Source organism: Rhincodon typus, chromosome 4, assembly GCF_021869965.1.
Source record: "Rhincodon typus isolate 14 chromosome 4, sRhiTyp1.1, whole genome shotgun sequence".
NCBI classification, from domain to species: domain Eukaryota; kingdom Metazoa; phylum Chordata; class Chondrichthyes; order Orectolobiformes; family Rhincodontidae; genus Rhincodon; species Rhincodon typus.
In genome coordinates this window covers 69,997,175-70,019,863 of record NC_063335.1, presented here as the reverse complement: position 1 = coordinate 70,019,863, position 22,689 = coordinate 69,997,175, and the positions used below count along the sequence as shown (strand labels likewise).

At 42.0% G+C, this 22,689-nt stretch overlaps 1 protein-coding gene across 1 annotated transcript in view; it reads right to left on the bottom strand.

The window, feature by feature from the left end:
• klhl14 (kelch-like family member 14) overlaps positions 1–22,689 on the bottom strand; it is a 150,158-nt gene that overhangs the window by 26,384 nt on the left and 101,085 nt on the right. The window contains exons 5-6 of the mRNA XM_048595978.1: positions 18,188–18,378; positions 867–1,025 (exon numbers count right to left, since the gene is read on the bottom strand). Of these exons, the coding sequence (XP_048451935.1) occupies positions 867–1,025; positions 18,188–18,378 (350 nt within the window). The remainder of the gene's footprint in view (positions 1–866; positions 1,026–18,187; positions 18,379–22,689) is intronic.

Below are 22,689 nucleotides of genomic sequence, written 5' to 3'. Positions count from 1 at the left end.
CCGCATCAATTCTAGGAGGATTAATTTTCTGTGACCTGACAACGCTTGACCAGGAAAGAGTACTAATAAGAAGAAATTTAGCATACAAATGTTGTGTGGTCAGAAAAAATGCTGTTGCAGGGGAAGAACATCGAAGGCATATATTGAAACAACTGTACATGTAATACAGTTAAAAGGGACAGAAAGCTGAAGATGGGGATAGAGCAGTGATTGTTAATTCCACTCTTGTGCTTCAGTTTTGCTTGATTTGAGCAGACCATTTAATAAGGTTTATTAAAGGATTAAGCAAAGGTGTCTCTGGGAATCTGTGTCATCAAACATCAGCATGAACCTAGCTAAGGAGATTCTGTAGGATTGTGCCATTTGGGTGATGACTGCTTCCAGTGGACTTCGGCAAAATGAAACTACTGTTGCAGATGATTGAAGGACAAAGAACATTGATTGAGAAAAGTAATAAATCTGATATGCAAGAGACCAAGTTGGAAACACTGTGATATTGCATATGGTGCAAGATTTGAGTGGGAATTCATATGATTTCTTACAATTTCATGAAAAGTCTTTGTTTTCCACAATTCTATTTATAATTCATATTTCGTAATCCATTACCAGTTACTTCATGTTTGCTTTATGTTGAATCTGATTCATGTTCAAGTATAGTCACAAAATCTTGTAGACTCTTCATTTGAGAATGGCTTGCTAAATTCAATTATTTTATTTTATAGTTTCTCTACAGCAATGGGTACAAGCTTTACATCTCCTGATTTCTGTATAAAACAGCCTGATCTACAAATGGTCTTCTAATGTGGTGATCTCTTCCATATTTAATATCTGTTCGAACTTCAGTACCTTCATCATTAGTAACATACCTTTTAAATGGTTTCCCCCAATGGCATACAGACGATCATTCACTACAGCCAGAACGTGAATAGCCCGTTTGGTGTTCATGTCCTGTTTTCTTGCCCACACATCCATTAACGGATCATAGCAGTACAGCCACGATACATATTCACCATTGTGAACACCTCCTGTAAGTAACAATTAACATTTAAACTGTTATTATTGTACAATTTATTGACTTCCTATATGTTTTACTAACTGAATGTACATGTTAATTGAATACTGGGAATATGAAACTTAGGTGTATGTTCCCAGGAATGTACTGAGTAATATTATAGAAACATTGAACACTCATCAAATTTCTCTCCAAACTAAGTTAAAAATAGTGCTTGGTTACTTGAGAATAACAAGTTAATACCATTGTTAAATTGTGATGACAGTAATTTAATACGAACATCTTTATAAACACAGTGGGATGGATACTCTGAATAGAGAATTCATTAAGGGTACCAGATAAATTTTTAGCTGCTTTAACTTAACTTTTCATCAAGGAATTGCTTCAAATTTCCACGATGCCTAGGAGTTAATTATGTCAATGTTTTGCTTGCTGAACAGACATATATCAACTAGTTTTGATTATATAGCATTTGCATTATCAATTCTCTTCAGCAATTGCGCAAGCTACTGTGTAATTGAATTAATCATTTATTGTTGAATATCCAAGGAAAGTCAGAGTTCAAAATCATGAATTACAAAATGTTTATTCTATCTAGAATCATTGTCAGCAGAATTCTACATGATGTTAAAATTAGCTATGCAAATTATTAATGAATATGATTAATTGATAAAAAATGCAGGTTAAAAAAGCAGTTCAGTAATTCAGTGTTAATTGCAATTTAAAAAATTATGATTAGGATCAGTATCTGAGATTGATATAAATAGATGAGATTAATTTAGGATTTAGGGTTCTTAGATACTTGAGAATTTAACAACCTTAGATAACTAGTCTATTGGTTAGATCAAATCTATACTCTTGTATCCAGCAATGATTTCAGAGATGATATAAACTCAACTTAATGAACTGGTAACATGTAGGCTTATCCCATTCTGGTAGGATGATTTTAGCCTTCTGAAATGACAAAATGGGGAAACCTATGTTTGAAGAAATGTTATTCACTTTCCCTTGACCCTTTGCTTCCAGGAAGATATACTTTACATAATGATAGTTCTGCAGCTGGCTTAAATCTTACCTTCTTTGATCTCAGAAGAAAATTGTGCATCCACACACATTTGGTTGTATCTGGCTGGTATAGCAATATATTCATAACTTCTGTAAACTTTCTAATTCTGTCAGAGACATGCTTTCCAATCTTACAAAGACAATTTCTGGATATATTAATATCGACACCTTCTGCTACAACAATTACAAGGGGATAATGGGATTACGATAAAATGACCATCGTGGAGGCCTGACTCAAACAAGGGGAGAATTGGACACTTAACATTCTTATCTTAAATGCACACAGGAAAGAAAGGCAAGAGAAAAAGGGGGCGGGATGGCAATATTGATCAAAGATACTGCTACAGCTCTAGAAAAGAATGACATTGTATATTATAGGCCACTAGGTTCTGTGAAGAAGACAAAAGAAAACATTTTGAGGCAAGTTACAGAAATTGTAAGGACTTTAGAATAGTGATTATAAGGAACAATAATCATTGTAATACAGGTTTGGAAAATAGCAGTGGAAAAGGTAGAGAGAGGGAATATTTTTTAAATGTGTACGAGAGAACTTTTTTGATCAGTATGTTTCCAGCCTAATGTGGAAAGATACAATGGTGGATCTAATTGTGAGGAAAGAAACGGAGCATTTTTTCATTGGGGAAGTATTTGGTAAACAGTGATTACAGTATCATTGTGGAGAACAAAGACAACTCTTTTGAGAATATTCACTTCGAGAAGAGATAGTTTCAGTGCGCCAAGTTGGGTTGCAAACTAAGAGTGGCAGGTAAAGCAGCAAGTGAGCAAGGGAAGGCCTTCATAGGGGTGTTAGTTTGTGTAGAGACCAGATCCAGCTCAGCTACCTCCCTGGTAGAACTGGAAATGCACTGTTCCCGGAAGTTCTGCGCACATTGCAGGAATTTCTCTCCCTCCGTGCCCCATACTCTACCTTTTCCCAGTCTACCCTCGGATAACTGAAATCACCAACGATCACAATCCTATTTGTCCTGCAGATTTCCATAATCTGCCTACAAATGCTCTCTTCTACTTCCTGCCCACTATTTGGAGGTCTATGATAAACATTTAACAAGGTCACTGCTCCCTTCAAGTTTCTCACCTCCACCCATATAGATTTTAATTCAGGAACTGCATCTCATTCAAGGGCAACGATAAAATCTTTGACCAAGACTGCTACACCCCCTCCTTTTTTAAGCAACCTTTCTACTAAAAACCTTATAACCCAGGTTTCTGGCTTCAGCCACATTTCTGTCAATGCTACACTGTCATAGCCTCCAAGAGCAATTTCTGCTTCCAGTTCCCTGATTTTGTTGTGATACTCCATGTATTTACATACATACAAATTGAACCTGCCCTATCTCTTTCTTGTCCATTGGAAGGGATCATTTCTTTGTTCACTGTCATAAATTTAACAACTTAAAAAGACACATTAAGATACGATCCCGTGAATCTAAAAAAGATCTCTTTTACAGTATTCACAAAGGAGAGGAAATTCTATATGGCTTATTTCAATGGTGGCTTCAATTTTGCACCTTGAAAATCTTTTAGCTTCTTACTGGAGCCTTCATATAATGAGTTTAGACTGAACAGCTTCAGACAACACCTTCAGGATGTTACCAAACACTCCTGATCTGGAACTTTTGAACTAAACTGCTTACACTGTGTAGCCCATGCCATAACAATTTTGAAACACCTCCTTTCATCAGGAGCAATTCTTTTACACATCTAACTTCAGCTATGTCTTCTGCAAAACTGCCAATCCAAAATCCAAAAGCTTTATTTCAATCTATGACTGTTTTCCATAATCAAAAGGAAAAACCATCAATGTCTGACCTTTTAAACACAAAGCACAATCATCTGGTTTGTTTCTTGTAACAATTGTCCCAATAAATTCCCATTAGCTCCAAGAATTATCTCAGTCTATTTTCAAAAAGAAATCATAATGGCTACAGAAATACCTACAAGTTAATTTCAAACACTTGACACCAGCTCAAATCCAAACTCTAAATTAAAAGTATGGATAAATCACACACCTTACTTCACAACTTATTTTGTGAATTTTACATTTCCTTTTGACTGAGTATTTAACAAAACTCAAAATGAATTGTTCTCCACAGTCTGAGACAACAAGGTGCAGGGCTGGATGAACACAGCAGGCCAAGCAGCATCATAGGAGCAGAGAGGCTGACGTTTCGGGCCTAGACCCTTCATCAGAAAAGGGGGAGGGGAAGGGGGTTCTGAAATAAATAGGGAGAGAGTGGGAGGCGGATAGAAGAGGGATAGAGGAGAGGATAGGTGGAGAGGAAACAAACAGGTCGAAGAGGCGGGGATGGAGCCAGTAAAGGTGAGTGTAGGTAGGGAGTTAGGAAGGGGATAGGTCAGTCCAGGGAGGACGGACAGGTCAAGGGGGCGGGATGAGGTTGGTCGGTAGGAGATGGAGGTGCGGCTTGAGGTGGGAGGAGGGGATAGGTGGGAGGAAGAACAGGTTAGGGAGGCAGGGATGAGCTGGATTGGTTTTGGGATGCGGTAGGGGGAGGGGAGATTTTGAAACTTGTGAAATCCACATTGATACCATTGGGCTGCAGGGTTCCCAAGCGGAATATGAGTTGCTGTTCCTGCAACCTTCGGGTGGCATCGTTGTGGCACTGCAGGAGGCCCAGGATGGACATGTCGTCTGAGGAATGGGAGGGGGAGTTGAAATGGTTCGCAACTGGGAGGTGCAGTTGTTTATTGCGAACCGAGCGTAGGTGTTCTGCAAAGCGGTCCCCGAGCCTCCGCTTGGTTTCCCCGATGTAGAGGAAGCCACACCGGGTACAGCGGATGCAGTATACCACATTGGCAGATGTGCAGGTGAACATCTGCTTGATGTGGAAAGTCTTCTTGGGGCCTGGGATGGGGGTGAGGGAGGAGGTATGGGGGCAGGTGTAGCACTTCCTGCGGTTGCAGGGAAAAGTGCCGGGTGTGGTGGAGCTGGAGGGGAGTGTGGAGCGGACAAGGGAGTCACGGAGAGAGTTGTCCCTCCGGAAAGCAGATAAAGGTGGGGAGGGAAAGATGTCTTTGGTGGTGGGGTCGGATTGCAGATGGCGGAAGTGTCGGAGGATGATGCGTTGGATCCGGAGGTTGGTGGGGTGGTACGTGAGGACGAGGGGGATTCTTTTTTGGTTCTTATTGCGTGGACGGGGTGTGAGGGATGAGGTGCGGGAGATGTGGGAGACACGGTTGAGGGCGTTCTCGACCACCGAGGAGGGGAAGTTACGGTCCTTGAAAAACGAGGACAACTGAGATGTACGGGAGTGGAATGCCTCATCCTGGGAGCAGATGCGGCGGAGGCGAAGGAATTGGGAATAGGGGATAGCATTTTTGCAGGAAGGTGGGTGGGAGGAGGAGTATTCTAGGTAGCTGTGGGAGTCGGTGGGCTTGAAATGAATATCGGTTTCGAGGTGGTTGCCCGATATGGAGACAGAGAGGTCCAGGAAGGGGAGAGAGGTGTTAGAGATGGTCCAGGTAAATTTAAGGTTGGGGTGGAAGGTGTTAGTGAAGTGTATGAACTGTTCGAGCTCCTCGTGGGAGCACGAGGCGGCACCGATACAGTCATCAATGTAACGGAGGAAGAGGTGGGGTTTAGGGCCGGTGTAGGTACGGAAGAGGGATTGTTCCACGTAACCTACAAAGAGGCAGGCGTAGCTTGGGCCCATGCGGGTACCCATGGCTACCCCCTTTGTCTGTAGGAAGTGGGAGGAATTGAAAGAGAAGTTGTTGAGTGTGAGGACGAGTTTGGCTAAGCGGATGAGGGTATCAGTGGAGGGGGACTGGTCGGGCCTGCGGGACAGGAAGAAGCGGAGGTCCTTAAGGCCATCTGCATGGGGAATGCAGGTGTAGAGGGACTGGACGTCCATGGTAAAGATGAGGTGCTGGGGACCGGGGAATTGGAAGTTCTGGAGGAGGTGGAGGGCGTGGGTGGTGTCACGGACATAGGTAGGGAGTTCCTGGACCAAGGGGGAGAAAATGGAGTCCAGATAGTTGGAGATCAGTTCGGTGGGGCAGGAGCAGGCGGAGACAATGGGTCGACCAGGGCATTCAGGTTTGTGGATTTTGTGAAGGAGATAGAAGCAGGCAGTGCGAGGTTGGGGAACGATGAGGTTGGAGGCCGTGGAGGGGAGGTCACCTGAGGTGATGAGGTTGTGGATGGTTTGGGAGATGATGGTTTGGTGCTCGGGGGGGGTCATGACCTCGTCCATGAACTCGTCCTCACACACAACAACTTCTCTTTCAATTCCTCCCACTTCCTACAGACAAAGGGGGTAGCCATGGGTACCCGCATGGGCCCAAGCTACGCCTGCCTCTTTGTAGGTTACGTGGAACAATCCCTCTTCCGTACCTACACCGGCCCTAAACCCCACCTCTTCCTCCGTTACATTGATGACTGTATCGGTGCCGCCTCGTGCTCCCACGAGGAGCTCGAACAGTTCATACACTTCACTAACACCTTCCACCCCAACCTTAAATTTACCTGGACCATCTCTAACACCTCTCTCCCCTTCCTGGACCTCTCTGTCTCCATATCGGGCAACCACCTCGAAACCGATATTCATTTCAAGCCCACCGACTCCCACAGCTACCTAGAATACTCCTCCTCCCACCCACCTTCCTGCAAAAATGCTATCCCCTATTCCCAATTCCTTCGCCTCCGCCGCATCTGCTCCCAGGATGAGGCATTCCACTCCCGTACATCTCAGTTGTCCTCGTTTTTCAAGGACCGTAACTTCCCCTCCTCGGTGGTCGAGAACGCCCTCAACCGTGTCTCCCACATCTCCCGCACCTCATCCCTCACACCCCGTCCACGCAATAAGAACCAAAAAAGAATCCCCCTCGTCCTCACGTACCACCCCACCAACCTCCGGATCCAACGCATCATCCTCCGACACTTCCGCCATCTGCAATCCGACCCCACCACCAAAGACATCTTTCCCTCCCCACCTTTATCTGCTTTCCGGAGGGACAACTCTCTCCGTGACTCCCTTGTCCGCTCCACACTCCCCTCCAGCTCCACCACACCCGGCACTTTTCCCTGCAACCGCAGGAAGTGCTACACCTGCCCCCATACCTCCTCCCTCACCCCCATCCCAGGCCCCAAGAAGACTTTCCACATCAAGCAGATGTTCACCTGCACATCTGCCAATGTGGTATACTGCATCCGCTGTACCCGGTGTGGCTTCCTCTACATCGGGGAAACCAAGCGGAGGCTCGGGGACCGCTTTGCAGAACACCTACGCTCGGTTCGCAATAAACAACTGCACCTCCCAGTTGCGAACCATTTCAACTCCCCCTCCCATTCCTCAGACGACATGTCCATCCTGGGCCTCCTGCAGTGCCACAACGATGCCACCCGAAGGTTGCAGGAACAGCAACTCATATTCCGCTTGGGAACCCTGCAGCCCAATGGTATCAATGTGGATTTCACAAGTTTCAAAATCTCCCCTCCCCCTACCGCATCCCAAAACCAATCCAGCTCATCCCTGCCTCCCTAACCTGTTCTTCCTCCCACCTATCCCCTCCTCCCACCTCAAGCCGCACCTCCATCTCCTACCGACCAACCTCATCCCGCCCCCTTGACCTGTCCGTCCTCCCTGGACTGACCTATCCCCTTCCTAACTCCCTACCTACACTCACCTTTACTGGCTCCATCCCCGCCTCTTCGACCTGTTTGTTTCCTCTCCACCTATCCTCTCCTCTATCCGCCTCCCACTCTCTCCCCCCATTTATTTCGGAACCCCCTTCCCCTCCCCCTTTTCTGATGAAGGGTCTAGGCCCGAAACGTCAGCCTCTCTGCTCCTATGATGCTGCTTGGCCTGCTGTGTCCATCCAGCCTTGCATCTTGTTGTCTCGGATTCTCCAGCATCTGCAGTTCCTACTATCTCTGTTCTCCACAGTCTAGTGCCTACAGCCTCATCACTTAACAAAGGGAGTTGCAGAGAAACCTGTTTACCACAAACAAGGTGTAAATAGCCACCATTCATCTTCCAGTGTGCAGTAATGGCTTCTACCTTCAAATCATTTGTATCTGCAATAGAGATATTTATCATATGCTTACATAACAAATCTTATTACTCCAAAAGCCAGCCAGAAACAAGGCAGTCTAGAAACCAACAGAATATAACAGGAACCATTCTACAGGGAAAAAATAGAATGTTGTCTCACCATCCAGGCACTGAGAGAGAGGAGAAAAAGCTGAGTTAATGTTTCAAGTCTTGTGACTGTTCATTGGGAGAAGTTCTGAGACCAGCTGAGTTTTACCAGCAATGTCTGTCTTTCTTTCAGATCGCCAACATCCACTGTTCTTTGTTTTATTTTAGAGTGAGAGAAGCACTCATTTGTTTTCACCTGTAAAGATTCACTTCTGCAGAAACTTGGCCACAGCTTTGTCTGGAAACCCAGAGGATCCCAACTCTCATTAATCCAAAAAAAAACACATAGAAGAACACATCCAGGGCTGAAATATGTACATCTTAAAGGATTAAAGTTTAAACACACAATTTTCTTCTTGTATTTTTGGTAATAACTTAAATGCACACCACACATCTAGAATCCATCTATGCTTGTGTGTGTGCCTGTGCGGATGAGCAAAAAGGTATCCGAAATTTTATGCATTCAGTTCCTTCCAGGCTGCAGTTGGCGATATTTGTAACATCTCATTCACATATTGCTTAAGAGAAGCTACTGACTCTGTTTATTCATGAAAGCCTTATTAGCGGATGCTGGAGATCGAAAATAAAACATGTAGTGCTGGAAACTCAGCAGGTCTATCATCATCTGTGGAGGGAGAAAAAATTAACATTTCAAATCCAATATGACTTTTCTTTGGAATCCTACACCACCAGAATGCCCTCAAACAGCTTTAGGCCCAGCTTCAGGTCTTGATATAGCAACAGGTAATAGAAAAGATACTGGTAGAGCCGTAGTGATGGGAGGATTGAAAGCTATCTTCATTGGACAGAGAGGATAGGAAATCTACGCTTCATGGAAACACTGCAACTCCTTGACACAGTGCCTCAGCAATCAAGTAATCTGTTGGAGGATGGACTTATCCGATATTGTCAAGGTTTTTTTTATTCTTTCATGGAACATTTGCTGGCAAAGGTAGCATAATAACTCACTAAGGCTTCTTCAACAGTACCTTTCAAACCTGCAACCTCCATTACCAAGGAGGAAAAGAGCAATAGATAAACTATCTGAAAACTCTACGTACCATCATCACTCACTATTATATTTCTGTATCTTCATTTCACTGGGTCAAAATCCTAGAGCTCTCTCTGTAGCAGAACTGTGGTTGTTCCTACACTGCAAGGACTGTAGCTATTCAAAAAAGTAGCTCAGTACCACCTTCTTCAGACCAATTAAAAATGGGCAATAAATTCTGCTCAACCAGTAGAACCCAAATTCTGTAAACAAATAAAAGAAAGGCTTGCTTGACAGCCAATATTACTTCTTACTCAACATGGTAAAAGCTAACAATGTATCAGACAAGACTTGACACAAACCTTCGAGAGAGATCCATTGCCAGAAGTCATATGATCCTACATCCATACCCTGATAATGTGACCTATTTTATGTACGTATTCACATTAATCCTTTATACTGCACAATTACCTGTGTTCTGGGGCTCCAGTGAGGATCCTCATTCTGAGGCCCAATGTGTTCCTAGTAGTATTGCCAGTACTACTACTGTTAGCCTCTTCTACAACAAAGCCTCTGACTGGCCACAAACTTTCAGAGGCAGGACATCCACAATGCATAAGCAATTCTTGCTGGAATTCCATCTGTTGGAGCTGTGAATACTGCAGCAGCTAGTAAAACTACTTGACTGTGATTTAATTCCAATGGGACTCAAAGTGTAGTTTCCATCAGTTCTGCAGCCATTAGATATCTGCACTGTTGCATCTATTAAATTCTGTCAATCTGTTCAGAACAAGGATTGTAAAATTTGACATTGCTGACCACTCTCCTATGTCCACTTTCAAAAGGAATTCTGATATTTCTCTCTGTTGATGGGGAGGCTTCTTTTCAATGCCTTTCTCTTACAGCGCAGTACAGATCACGTGCAGAATAAATTCACTTTAATGTATGATAATCTAAGCCCACCAAGGTTTTATTATAAAATTATCCAGCGTATTTCCTGATTGAGTGCTTGCAGTGAGGAACTTGTAGGGCATGTTGATCAGTCCTTAATTCTCTGCTCACTTAAACTGATCATAGAATCAAAAAATACAGCACAAAAGGCAAGAACAATCCAACTAGTCCTACCCTTTTTCTATTTCCATGCAATTCTTTTTCCTTCATGTAATTACCTAACTCCATTTGAAAACCTTGATTGAATCTGCCCCAGACTCCCTTTCAGACAATACTGTCCAAATTATCACCACACATTGCATAGCGTTGTTTTTCACATGTCACCTTTCGCTCTTTTCCCAAAATCTTAAAACTGAGTCCTCTTGCTTTGTGACCTGTCTGTCAAATGGAAACTGTTTCAATTGACTGTCTCTAGATGCCTCATAATTTTGAATAACTTTTTTAGAATTTCTGGAAATGTGGGCAACACTAGCTAAGGCAACATTTACTAGCCACCCCAAATTGTTCCTGAGAAGGTGGTGGATAGCACCTTCTTATACCATGAGGAAGTAAATACATACACGGGGACATTAGCAAGAGACTTCCAGGATTTTTTCCTAGTAACTGTGAAGGAACAGTGAAATAGTTCTAAGTCAAGATGGTGTGTGGCTTGGAGGGGAACTTGCAGATGGTGGTGCTCCCACTCATCTGGTACCCTTGTTGTTCTGGTTAGTAGAGATTGCAAGTTTGGAAGTGCTATTGAGTATCTGCACTGCATCTTGTAGAAGGTATGTGGCATGTTACTTTCTGGATACCAACCACTTGTGGCTTTTGGTTGAGGTACTTTGTTGCCACTCATTCTGGTTCCTCTGAGTCTGGTGTGTTATCTGATTATCAGTGGTAGAGATAAACTGCTAGAAAGTCTTACCAAGAGGAGGACTTGTTTTACATAAGGGGGTATACTTCTCACAAGTATCCGTTATGGAATATGAGTGCATGCTTACAACATGGGCTTTTTTCCTTGCAGTATCCCGGATTTCTGGACTAGGCAATTGTTTCTGGTTTGAATTGGCATTCACTTCTGGATGTTCAAACCAGATGATTGTTCTTTTTAGCAATTTTCTGAATCTATGAACATTGTTCTAGTGTGCAAGGAGTTCTATGCAGCATCTCTGCTATCGGCACTGACAGTTCAGTGAAAGACAATGGATCAAAACGTTCTTTGCTGATGATAGGAATAAAGCATTTTAACAATGTGCAAATTCTGAAACTTCCTTTTTGTTGACAGCAAGAAACAATTCTGTTATATCAAAATAGGTAATCTCCAACAGATTATTTCTTCTGTTTGTGTTGCCATGAGTCTGGGAAGTCCAATGAAGTCTTCTGCTGGATGCTCCCTGACAAAGTTTTGTTTCTGATGCAGATGTTCTCAGGAAATTAGTCAAATTGCTTCTGTTAACGCAAGAATATTGAGGCCAAGTCACACATGCAGGCTCAAAAATGAGAAGAGTTGATTGCAAATGACAAACATTTTCAACTCTCATATGCTGTTTGTAACTCTCATATGCTGTTTGTGTTACACAGTTACTTGCAGCATCTCTTTAATTTTAGGATTTATTCCACCCAATGTATTTTGATCTTACAACATTGTAACTTCTGTTTCTTCACCTCTGGTATCTAATTGGACAGGATAGTGACAGTTGTTTCTTTATCAACTTTAAAATTAACAAGACATCTATTGACTTACATAAAAATCTACAAAACGTGAGTTGCATGAATCACTAACTTCAGTTTACTGTCTAACTTCCCTTCAGAATGCTGAGACTTTCTTTTCCTAATGGAGGTACATCATCCAATCGGTAATTCAATTATTTATGGATTTCCCTGGAAGCTGAATGTTTCTGTTAAGTCTTGCTTGTTCAAGAATTTTATTTGTTCTCAGACTGATGTAATTACCAGAGGCTCTTTAAAACATCATGAAAAGTATCTGTGGCTTCTTTAGTAGTCTGATGATTTTTAACATCATGCACTATTGAATGCAATAGTGCATTAACTTTTTTAACCTTAGATTTCCAGATGGTGGAAGATTAGGATGCTCCAGCCAGACCACCTCTGCTCCACCCGTTCTTTTTCTTTCCTTTTTCTCTCCCTCTCTCCTCCCTTCTCTCGGCCTCGGATACCTGGCCTCTGAAGCGGGGTCGGTGGAGATGCCAGCGGCCAGTGTGGGGATGCCGATGACCAGTGGCCTAGTGCAGGAGCAGGGATAGCGGCGCAGCGCAGAGCATGGTGGCAGCCAGTGGTCAGACCATATGGAGAAGCGCTACATTAATCTGCTCAGGACAGCCTTTGGAAACAGACTGTGATGTTTGTCTTTTTGGCTTTGCTTCTTGGTTTTTCTGACCTATGGTCATACCGTGTATAGCTGAAATGTAACTTTTGATTCATTTCTCTATTCTGTAACAAAGGACTGTACCTAGGTACATTTGTAACTAAGACCGCGCTGTAAGTGGCAACTTATAAACTTTTCACTTTACACATTTGAGTACGTGACAATAAAGCTAATTCAATTCATTCATTTATTGTTAATTTTGAAACAATTCTGTATTTCAAAAAAATGTCATGTCCAATGTCAAATCCCATTGTCTTTTATGCCCATCTGTGACATTGACATTTTTTGGAAATGTTTCTTCATCCATTTCTTCTTAATATGTTTGTTTATTCTTATTCTTGTAAAGCTGTTCTAATTCTCTATCTTCTCCATATTGTTTGTGGTCTTCTGTCTTAGAGTTTGTATTCATCTATTAAATTGGTGTCTTCAAACTCTTACAATTTAGTATTGTAATTTTGCAGCATTTTCTTTATCTGCAAGCATTTATTCTGGCAACACAATGAAATTCTTCCAATGAAGTATTTAATTCAGGTAACAAGCAAAACTGTACTGTTACTTCTTTTAAACCTGAAAGATGTTATCTATCATACTGTATCACTGTAATGCTTAGGAGGAGATTTCCCGCTTTTCTAATGATCAAAATAGTGGTTTTTCTGCTTCTGGTGGCTCCCCCCAGCATGTGTGGCCAAGTTGGAGGTACCTCACTTCTTTAAGGTCAAAATGAATGTTCTCTTGCCTTTCATGGCTCAAAGCATGTCCCCTTCACATTTAAAAAAAAAATACAGTATTTTGGCTGCAGCTTTATAATTTAAACTGTGAAGTTTATATGTCCCAACTTCTAATAGTCTTAATATTCTTCTAAACTTCTTCTTTTGTTACGCTCTTCTTTCAAATCATTTAAATTTGTCTTTTTGTCCCGTTAAACAGACTATGGTGCCCGACACTGTAGAGCTGTAAAATTAATTTCTGAAGAGATAGTAGGAACTGCCGATGCTGGAGAATCTGAGACAACAAGGTGTAGAGCTGGATGAACACAGCAGGCCAAGCAGCATCAGAGGAGCAGCAAAGCTGATGTTTCGGAAGAAGGGTCTAGACCCGAAACATCAGCTTTCCTGCTCCTCTGATGCTGCTTGGCCTGTTGTGTTTTTCCAGCTCTACACCTTGTTGTCTCAAATTAATTTCTGAAACAGGTCTGTAACTGTGATTCATAGAGTCTATCATAATAGCAGTGAAGCTAGTTTTGAAAGGCAAGTACTCCCTTTAATACCATTCCTTCCACCAGTCTGGTCTTTTATTCCGTTATTGTAAAGTTCTTCCCTGTTTTGCCTGAAGGAATGTGTACCTTTAATCCCAGAGCACTCTTTTTGCTCAAAGAACATTTCAGGGCTTCGTCTCTTCCCAGTTTGGCCAGGTTGCACTCTTTTCCTAACCAACACTGCTTTACCTCCATCACTTACCAGCTCTTAAAGGTGGAGGTTTTGTTCTGGAGTGCTTCTTTTAACCTGTTGCTGATCGCTTGAGTACAGCTGACTTGTGTTTCACATTTCTGCTGCTGACCATGAGTCCAATTAAAGCGGTAACATACATAAAATGGTAAAAGTACTTTCCTCAAAAATGTTTTCCTCCAGTATCAAATGAATTATTTTCACTTTTTACATAATTTTTACAAATTAATTCAGAAATGGTTCCCTCCACCGACCACAATCATCATTTTTGGTGGAGCTAATGCAACTTTAGCATTATCTCTTTCAGAACAGTAGACACTACTGCCACTGTGTGCCAGTGGTAGAGGAAGTAAATGCTGAAGGTGGTGGATGTTGTGCCAATCAATTAGGCTGCTAGCTGTGCCCAACCAGGCAAGTGGGGAGTATTCCATCACACTCCTGCCTGCGGTCTTATTGATGGGAGACAGGCTTTTTGAAGAGACAGGAGATGAGTTATTCAGTTTTTGGTCAATGATGGATACATAATTGGCTTAAACAGCAGGAGACAGAGTAATGGTGCAGGGTTGGGTTTTGGACTGAAGGCCTGTGACCAGCGGTGTTCCACAAGGATCAGTTCTGGGTTCTCTTTTGTTTGTCATATATATGAATGATTTGGATGAGAATATAGAAGGCCTGGTTAGTAAGTTTGTGGAGGACACCAAAATTAGTGGCATAGTCGACAGTAAAGAAGGTTTTCTAAGATTTCAGAGGGATCTTGTTCAAATGGGTCAATGGGCTAAAAAAAAATGGCAGATGGAGTTCAATCTGGATAAATGCGAAGCTTTGCATTTTAGTACAACAAACAGGGGTAGGGCTTATAATGTAGTATTGTAGAACAGAGGGACATAGGTGTGCATGTACATAATTCTTTGAAGTTTGCATCACATATAGACAGGGTGGTTAAAAAGGCATTTCGCATGCTCGTTTTCATTGCTCAGTCCTTTGAGTATAGGAGTTGAGAAGTCATGTTGAGGTTGTACAGGATATTGGTGAGGCCTCTTCTGTGCCCAGTTCTGTTCGTCCTGTTATAGGAAGGATACTATCAAGCTGGAAAGGCTTCAGAAGAGATTTACCAGGAAGTTGCCAAGTATGGAAGGTTTGAGTTATAAGGAAAGGCTGGATAGGTTGGGACTATTTTCACTGGAGCGTAAGAGGTAACCTGATAGAAGTTTATAAAATAATGAGACGTATAGATAGAGTTAATGGTAGTTGCCTTTTCCCTAGGCTGGGGGATTTCAAGACTAGGGGGCACATTTTTAAGGTGAGATGAGAGAGATTTAAAAAAGACATGAGGCAAATTTTTTACACAGAGTGTTTCACGTGGGGAATGAACCTCCTGAGGAAGTGATGGATGCGGGTACAATTAGAACATTTAAAAGCCATTTCGAGAAGTACATAAATAGGAAAGGTTTGGAGGGATATGGGCCAAGGGCACACAGATGGGTCTAGTTCATTTTGGAATTATGTTCGGCATGGACTAGTTGGACTGAAGGGTCTGCTTTCGTGCTGTATGAGTCTATGACTGTATGATCATAGTGGGGGGAATTCAGTGATTGCAGTTCTACTGAACATTAAGGAGCAATAAATTCTGTTTTGTTGGAGATGGTGATTGCATGCCATTGAGTGCATACAAATTGCCACTTACCAGCCCATTCTTGAATGTTATGTTTTTACTGAATGTTGACATTGGCTGCTTCAGTATCTGAGAAATTGTGAATAGTGCTGAACATTGTGCAATCATCGGTGATCATCCCCACTTCTGACTTTAACATGGGAGAAAGTCATTGATGAAGCAGTTGAAAACCTCTTGAGGGCTCTTTTGGTACAGTGGCATTATCCTTATCTCTGGATCAGGAGGCCCAGTGTCAAGTTCCACCTGCTCCAGAGGTATGTAATAACATGTCTGAACAGGTTGATTGGAGAAATATCTACCCCGAGAAACTTCTCAACCATCTTTCTTTGTGCCAGGTATTATCCAACCAGTGGATAGTTTTCCTCCTGATTCCCATTATCCTCTATTTTGCTAGGGCTCCTTAATGCCACACTTAGTCAAATATTACTTTGACGTTCAGAGAAAGCACTCTCACCTCATCACTGCAGTTCATCTCTTTTGTCCATGTTTGAACCAAGTTAGTTCAAGAGCTGAGTGGGCCTCGAGAACCCCAACCTACCACTAGTAAGCAGGCTATAACTATGTAAGTGTCACTTGATAATACTGTTGTGACTCCTTCCATCAGTTTTCTGAATGGTCAAGAGTTGACTGGTCTGGCACGAATTGGCTGGAAATTTTCCACGTTGCTGTGTAGAGGCTAATGTTATAGCTGTACTGGAGCAGCTTGGCTAGGACACCCAGCTAATTCTGGAGCAGAAGTACTCAGTACTATTGCTGAAACATTACCAGGGAATATAGCCTTTGCAGTAATCAGTGCCTTCAGCCCTTTCTTGATAGAATGTGAGTAAACTGTAGACCCCAGAGGAAGGCGGGGGAAGGATTATCAATTCAGCATTTCTGGCTGAAGATTGTTGCAAATATTCCAAATATGTTGGACTGTTGTACTGGGCTCCACCATGATCGAGGATGGGGATATGTGTGGAGCTTCCTTCTCCTGTTAGATATTTAAATGTTCTCCACCATTTGTGGCTGCATTTGACAGGATCTCTCTGCCTAAGTAAAACAATTTTAGCTTCTCCTAACTATCAATGTAACTGAAGCCCCTCAATCCTTGTAAATATCTTCTTCTTCACATCTTTCCTGAAGTGAGGTGTTCAGAATTGGACTCAATACTCCATTTGCAGCTGAATGAGTGTTTTGTGCTGACATGTCACAAACATCCATTTTTAAAATACAAAACTCAATGGCAGCAGTGTGTACCACCTACAAGGTGTACTGCAAAGTTCACCAAGACTCCTTTGACAGCATCTTCAAAACCCACGACCACCACCATCGAGAATGAGAAGAGCAGATGATACATAGCAACACCTGCAAAATTCCCCTCCAAGTCACTCACCATCCTGACCTGGAAATATATCATTCCTTCAGTGTTGCTGGATAAAAGTTCTGGAACTTCCTCCCTAAAGGCATTGTGGGTGTTCCTACACCAAATGACTCAGAAGCAGGCCATTCAGCCCATCAAGTCCACATTTACCCTCTGAACAGCATCCCAACTAGACCCATCCCATCCCTGTATACATTCATTTCCCATGGCTAATCTACCTAGCCTGCATCTCTTTGGACTGTGGCAGGAAACCAGAGCATCCAGAGGAAATCAACGTAGACAGTCGCCCGAGACTGGAATTGAACCCAGGTCCCTGGTGCTGTGAGGCAGCAGTACTAACAACTGAGCCACCATGTTACCCCAAGCAGGAAGCTCACCATCCCCTCCTCAAGAGTAACCAAGGATAGGCAATAAATATTGGCTCAGCTAGTGAAACCGACATCCCATGAATGAATAAAAAATAAGGTTTCAGAGAAGACGGGCGGACCTTTTAACCAGCTTACCCTTGCACTGAACAGCTCTTTTGGCAATCTTTGAACATTAGGGGGAGACAGACCTGATTGCAGAGTGTGCCCCAGAATGAAAATCTGAATTTTGAACTGTTTCTCCTGAAGTGTGTGAACCAGGAACTTATCCAAGTCTGCACTCCCACTTTGGGAGTAGCAATCCTAATTAACATTTCAGGTTGATAAGCAGTCATCTCTCCACAGACACTATCTGACCTGCCAGAGATAGCAGGAACTGCAGATGCTGGAGAATCTGAGATAACAAGGTGTACAGCTGGATGAACACAGCAGGCCAAGCAGCATCAGAGGAGCAGGAAGGCTGATGTTTCAGGCCTAGACCCAGAAGCAGAAACAATTTCTGCTTTTGTTTCCTTTGCCTGCTGGCCTTTTGGTTGGTTTGAAAGGTTTAAAGATCAAATAATTTGAAAGTAAAATATAGTGAATTGGCAGTGCATAATGCAGTGAAACACTAGTTGAATCCAGCCTATCAATGATGAATCTATGTTGCAGCAACTTTACTGAGAGACAGGACTGAGAACAATAATGGAGGTAAATCATCACCTTAACACAATTTCTTAAATTAAAATTCAAATCAGCAGGAAAATAATTAATTTAAAATTGTAAAAAGTTACCTGATATGTAAATCTTTCCATTGTGTACTGCACCAGCATGTGCTGCCAGGGGCTGAGGAAGAGAGGACAAGTAGCACCATTCATTGGCTTCCAGATTGTAACATTCAACACTTGACAAATAACCAGTTTCGTTTCTTCCACCAATTGCGTACAAATGCTTATCCAGAAAGCAGGCATAGAAACTTGCTCGCCTACAATACAATTAGAAGTCAGATTATAAAATACCTATCAGAAAGGCATATTATTTTCTGATTTTAAATGTAAATGGTCATAAATCCATGTGCTGCTGGCTGCTAGCTGCTAATGTTTCCCATTACTAATGTGAATTTAGAAGACTGGAAGACTGCCAGTCAGCTGTGTGTTCTGAGAGTCAAACAACCCACAACACTTGAAGTTCTCAATCTCGTGTAAGTTCCTGGTTGGTACATCATCCGCTGGGATCATAGCACAACAGTGGCCTATATGAATTTTGTGATACACACATTCCTATTCATTCTGGTGATTCTTTAACTGTATTGCCTCAGCCATTGCCTTATGGTAGAACATTACACATTTTCATCATTCTTTTGGAAGTTTCTGAGTTTCTTCTGTGTGCCCATTTAGATGTATTTCTTCTATTTTGTTTTGTCAGCCTTGGAATTTCCTCTTCCCCAAAAACCTGGAACATCACCGCTGCTGGCCAAGAGCATTATAGCTATGCTGACACCTAATAGACAGCAGCAGTTCAAGAAGACAGCTTACCTCACCACATTCTCAAGGGCAACTAGGGATGGCCAACTAATAGCCAGTACCACCCGCATTCCTTGAATGAGTAAAACAAAAGTGGAAATTTCTCAGTGGGTATAAGTTAATGTTCTTCCCTATGGCAGGATTACTAGCAGGATCATTTAATCAGGCTGGAAAATGGCAGTTGGGGACCCCACTAGCTTCCTGTCTCTACCCAATCAATGTCTACTCAAGGGTCTCATCCCACCACTGCTGGTATTCACTAAGCAGGAGGCAAGGAACTTGCTTTTTGGGAAGCTTAAAAAATAAACCTTGATGGGATGGGCCTGAAGAGTAAGCGATAAAACAACAGGAGGTAATTTTAACTGGATTAACGACCACCATTGGTGTCCTCAAAATTGGACTAGTAGACTAACTGCTCAGACACTGCAGCTGCTTTTAAGGTATCTATAGTTGAGTGGCCGAATTATCCACCTATTTCAGACAATTGTCATTTTTAAAACTGTTAGAACATAAAAGAAAAGGAGGAGTAGGCCACAGGACCGTTTGAACCTACTAAGTCATTTAATAATGCATAATAAGATTATGCTTGAACCATACTGCCTTCTTGCCTCTGCCAGAATAAGGTTCTAGGCAGGAAAGTTCGTGGTCATGCTTTTTGCTTATCACCAATAGAGGTCTTTTAGTGGAAAATCAACAACTTGCACCCTTAGACCTCTATAATCCTGGGACTCCAGGGTATCTTTCCAGTAGCAAACATGGTCTCCTCATCGAGCAAGAGTTGCAAACTAATAATTGAGAAGATACAGCATGGGTCTTTCACCACCCATGCAGTCCCAACACCACAACCAGATTCCTCCAAATAATTCCATTCATATAAGGAGTTGGATTTTATTGATTCTGCCAGTATGTTTGAAGGTGAGGACAAGGAGAAGACTTGTGAATGCATGACCATTGCATTCCTGCCCCCACTGGACACATTTTCCATTTTACAGGAGGGCGATTCGGCATCAGAGAGCCCATGCACTCTTGTCCCTATTGAGCCCCTTAAGTGACCAGTTGATAGTTATATTTCTTTTGGTACAGCTGCTTTCTGACCAGTTCACAGTTCAACAACTTCAGAGCTGTATAAAAGTTGGAAGGAATAAGAAAACTAACTAGCTATTCACCTATGAACTCACAAATAATAAAATACAGGACCTAAAACATCACCCATTCTAACAACCTGACTGGAACAGTTATATGCAATGAAAATGGTTGATGTAGGCAATACCACAGCAAAGGTTGTGGAGGGGAGCAATCCTAGAGAATGCTAGTATCATTGGCTGAAAAAGGTTCGTGGCAAATGGGTTCAAAAATTGCAAATGGTTTTCTTTGGAACTCACATCAACTATGACATGAGCATTGTTGTTTTGTTGGAACAATGTAAATTGACACACTTCTGGGTGCATTTTGAATATATATAGTTTTCAAAACAACAAAATAAATTTCAATGACTCTAGGCTGCTTGAGAATTTATAGTTAGTTGTGATAATGCAGGCTGGTCATAGACACCAGAGGCTGTGTCAATAATGTTCCATTCTGTTGTCTCACAAAGCTCACTGTTGTCACTATTTTCTTCTAATAGTCTCATCCATTTTGATCTTTTTTCTGTTGGGAGTCATTATACCATTTTTCAAGAATACCAATCTTTACTCATAAAGCAGATACAGCTTTGTACAGTCTTCTTTTGGGAACATGCTCTTTTTCTTTTTCTGTAGTCTGTAGTCCTTCATCAGCTCAGCACTAACACTACACATCCTATATTCTGATTAGCATGCACAGGGCTAATCTCTGCATTCCAAAACCAGTTCCAGACTGTGCAATGTCTCATCTCTTCTTTCTCATACATTCCGTTATCCAGGTTGTTACATCAATTTTCTCACCAACAACAGAAACTTTCTTCTATCTTTGGCATTCCATAGTCATCCAAACGTTGGTAGCAAAATTTTGGTCTTCGGTAAGCTGATGTGGTTCCTCACTTTGTTCCTTCAACAATAAGTTCTTTTTTAATTATCACGGAAGCAGTGAAAGATCCATTGGGAAGATAATTTAAAGTTTGTTGGAAGACTGGAGTAGGTCGCATCCAGGCCAAACAATTTTGAATGGCAAACAAAAATGATTATCTTGCTGGGATCATGTTTTTTTTTTCCAATTATGAAATGAATAAAGCCAACTGAGGTAAGTGACAAACAAAACTTTCCTTCTGCACCTAGTCAAACATGTTGCCTTAGAAGCAGAGATCTTATTCCTAGATGTTTAACCAACAGAACCCAAACTTTATTCCTAATGGCAAACAAGCTGCCTCAGAAATTGACACTTACACTGAGGAGCTGGCAATCTCCCTTCATTTGAACTTCCCTAACACAAACATACTGTGGGTGTCCAATTTAACTATATTAAATACTCCACCTCTTCACAGTGGAACAGTTAGATGCCCCTAAAAAGAAGGTAACAAGCATATGCACAGTGAATTAACAAAATTCCATAGCATGTAGGTTCAAAAATTGCAAGTCACTTTCTTTGGGACTCACATTACCTATGGCATGAGCATTGTTGTTCTGTTAAAACAATATAAATTACTACACTTTTGAATGTGTTTTTGAATATATGGTTATAGTTTTCAAACAAACATAATAAATCGCATTGACCCTAGGCTGCTCAAGAAGTTGTAGTTTGTTGTGATTATTCAGTCTGGCCATAGGCATCAGAAGCTCGGACTATAATGCTCCATTCTGTTAGCTCGCAAACCATTCCTTGAAGATGCATTCCATCGCCTTCATCTCATGGAGTTGTGATAAGAGTTTGGTTTATCTGGTATAACTGGGCAGCGATTAGCTAATCTCCAGGAGACTTCACTCCACAAGGCAGTTAAAACTGATGATTCAGTAAATTCTTAAGATGCACGTGGCATAGCTATAACTGGTCAGAGTAATGCATTTAAAAATGAACCTTGATGGGATTGGCCAGTGATCATGCATTTAATGTATGAACAGTATGTACAAGGTCTCAAACAAATGGCTACCAAAGTAGACCATTTGGTAATGTGATCAATGTTATCAGTCAAGACAAAAAGAGGTATGAAGCCTTTGATTGTACTTGGATCAGGAGATTGTGCCTCAGCCTGACTGAAGTGCACTCTCCTCTCCATATGCTTGAATGAAACTACTGAAACTAAGAATGAGTCTTGAGCAGTCTGTAAGAGAATTAGAGGATGTTCAAACTCAGGTGAATCTTCCCCCTTCAGGTTGTTTTGATATTGAGACCGATGTCTCCCATTGATGATTGATGCTTCTTGAATGTCCACTGTGTGTTAATGTGTTTATACATTTTAGAACAATGTTGATGAATCAACAATATAACAAACAGTAAAGCTAATCACCTGTTATTTTAGACTAATCGAAGCAATTAGAGTTATTATTGATTCAGAGATAGTAGGAACTGCCAATGCTGGAGAATCTGAGATAACAAGGTATAGAGCTGGATGAACACAGCAGGCCAGGCAGCATCAGAGGAGCAGGAAAGCTGACGTTTCGGGTCTGGACCTTTCTTCAGAAATGGGGGAGGGGAAGGGGATTCTGAAATAAATAGAGAGAGAGGGGGAGGCGGATGGAAGATGGATAAAGGAGCAGATAGGTGAAGAGGAGACAGACAGGTCAAGGAGGCGGGGATGGAGCCAGTAAAGGTGAGTGTAGATGGGGAGTTAGGGTGGGGGTTGGTCAGTCAAGGGAAGACGG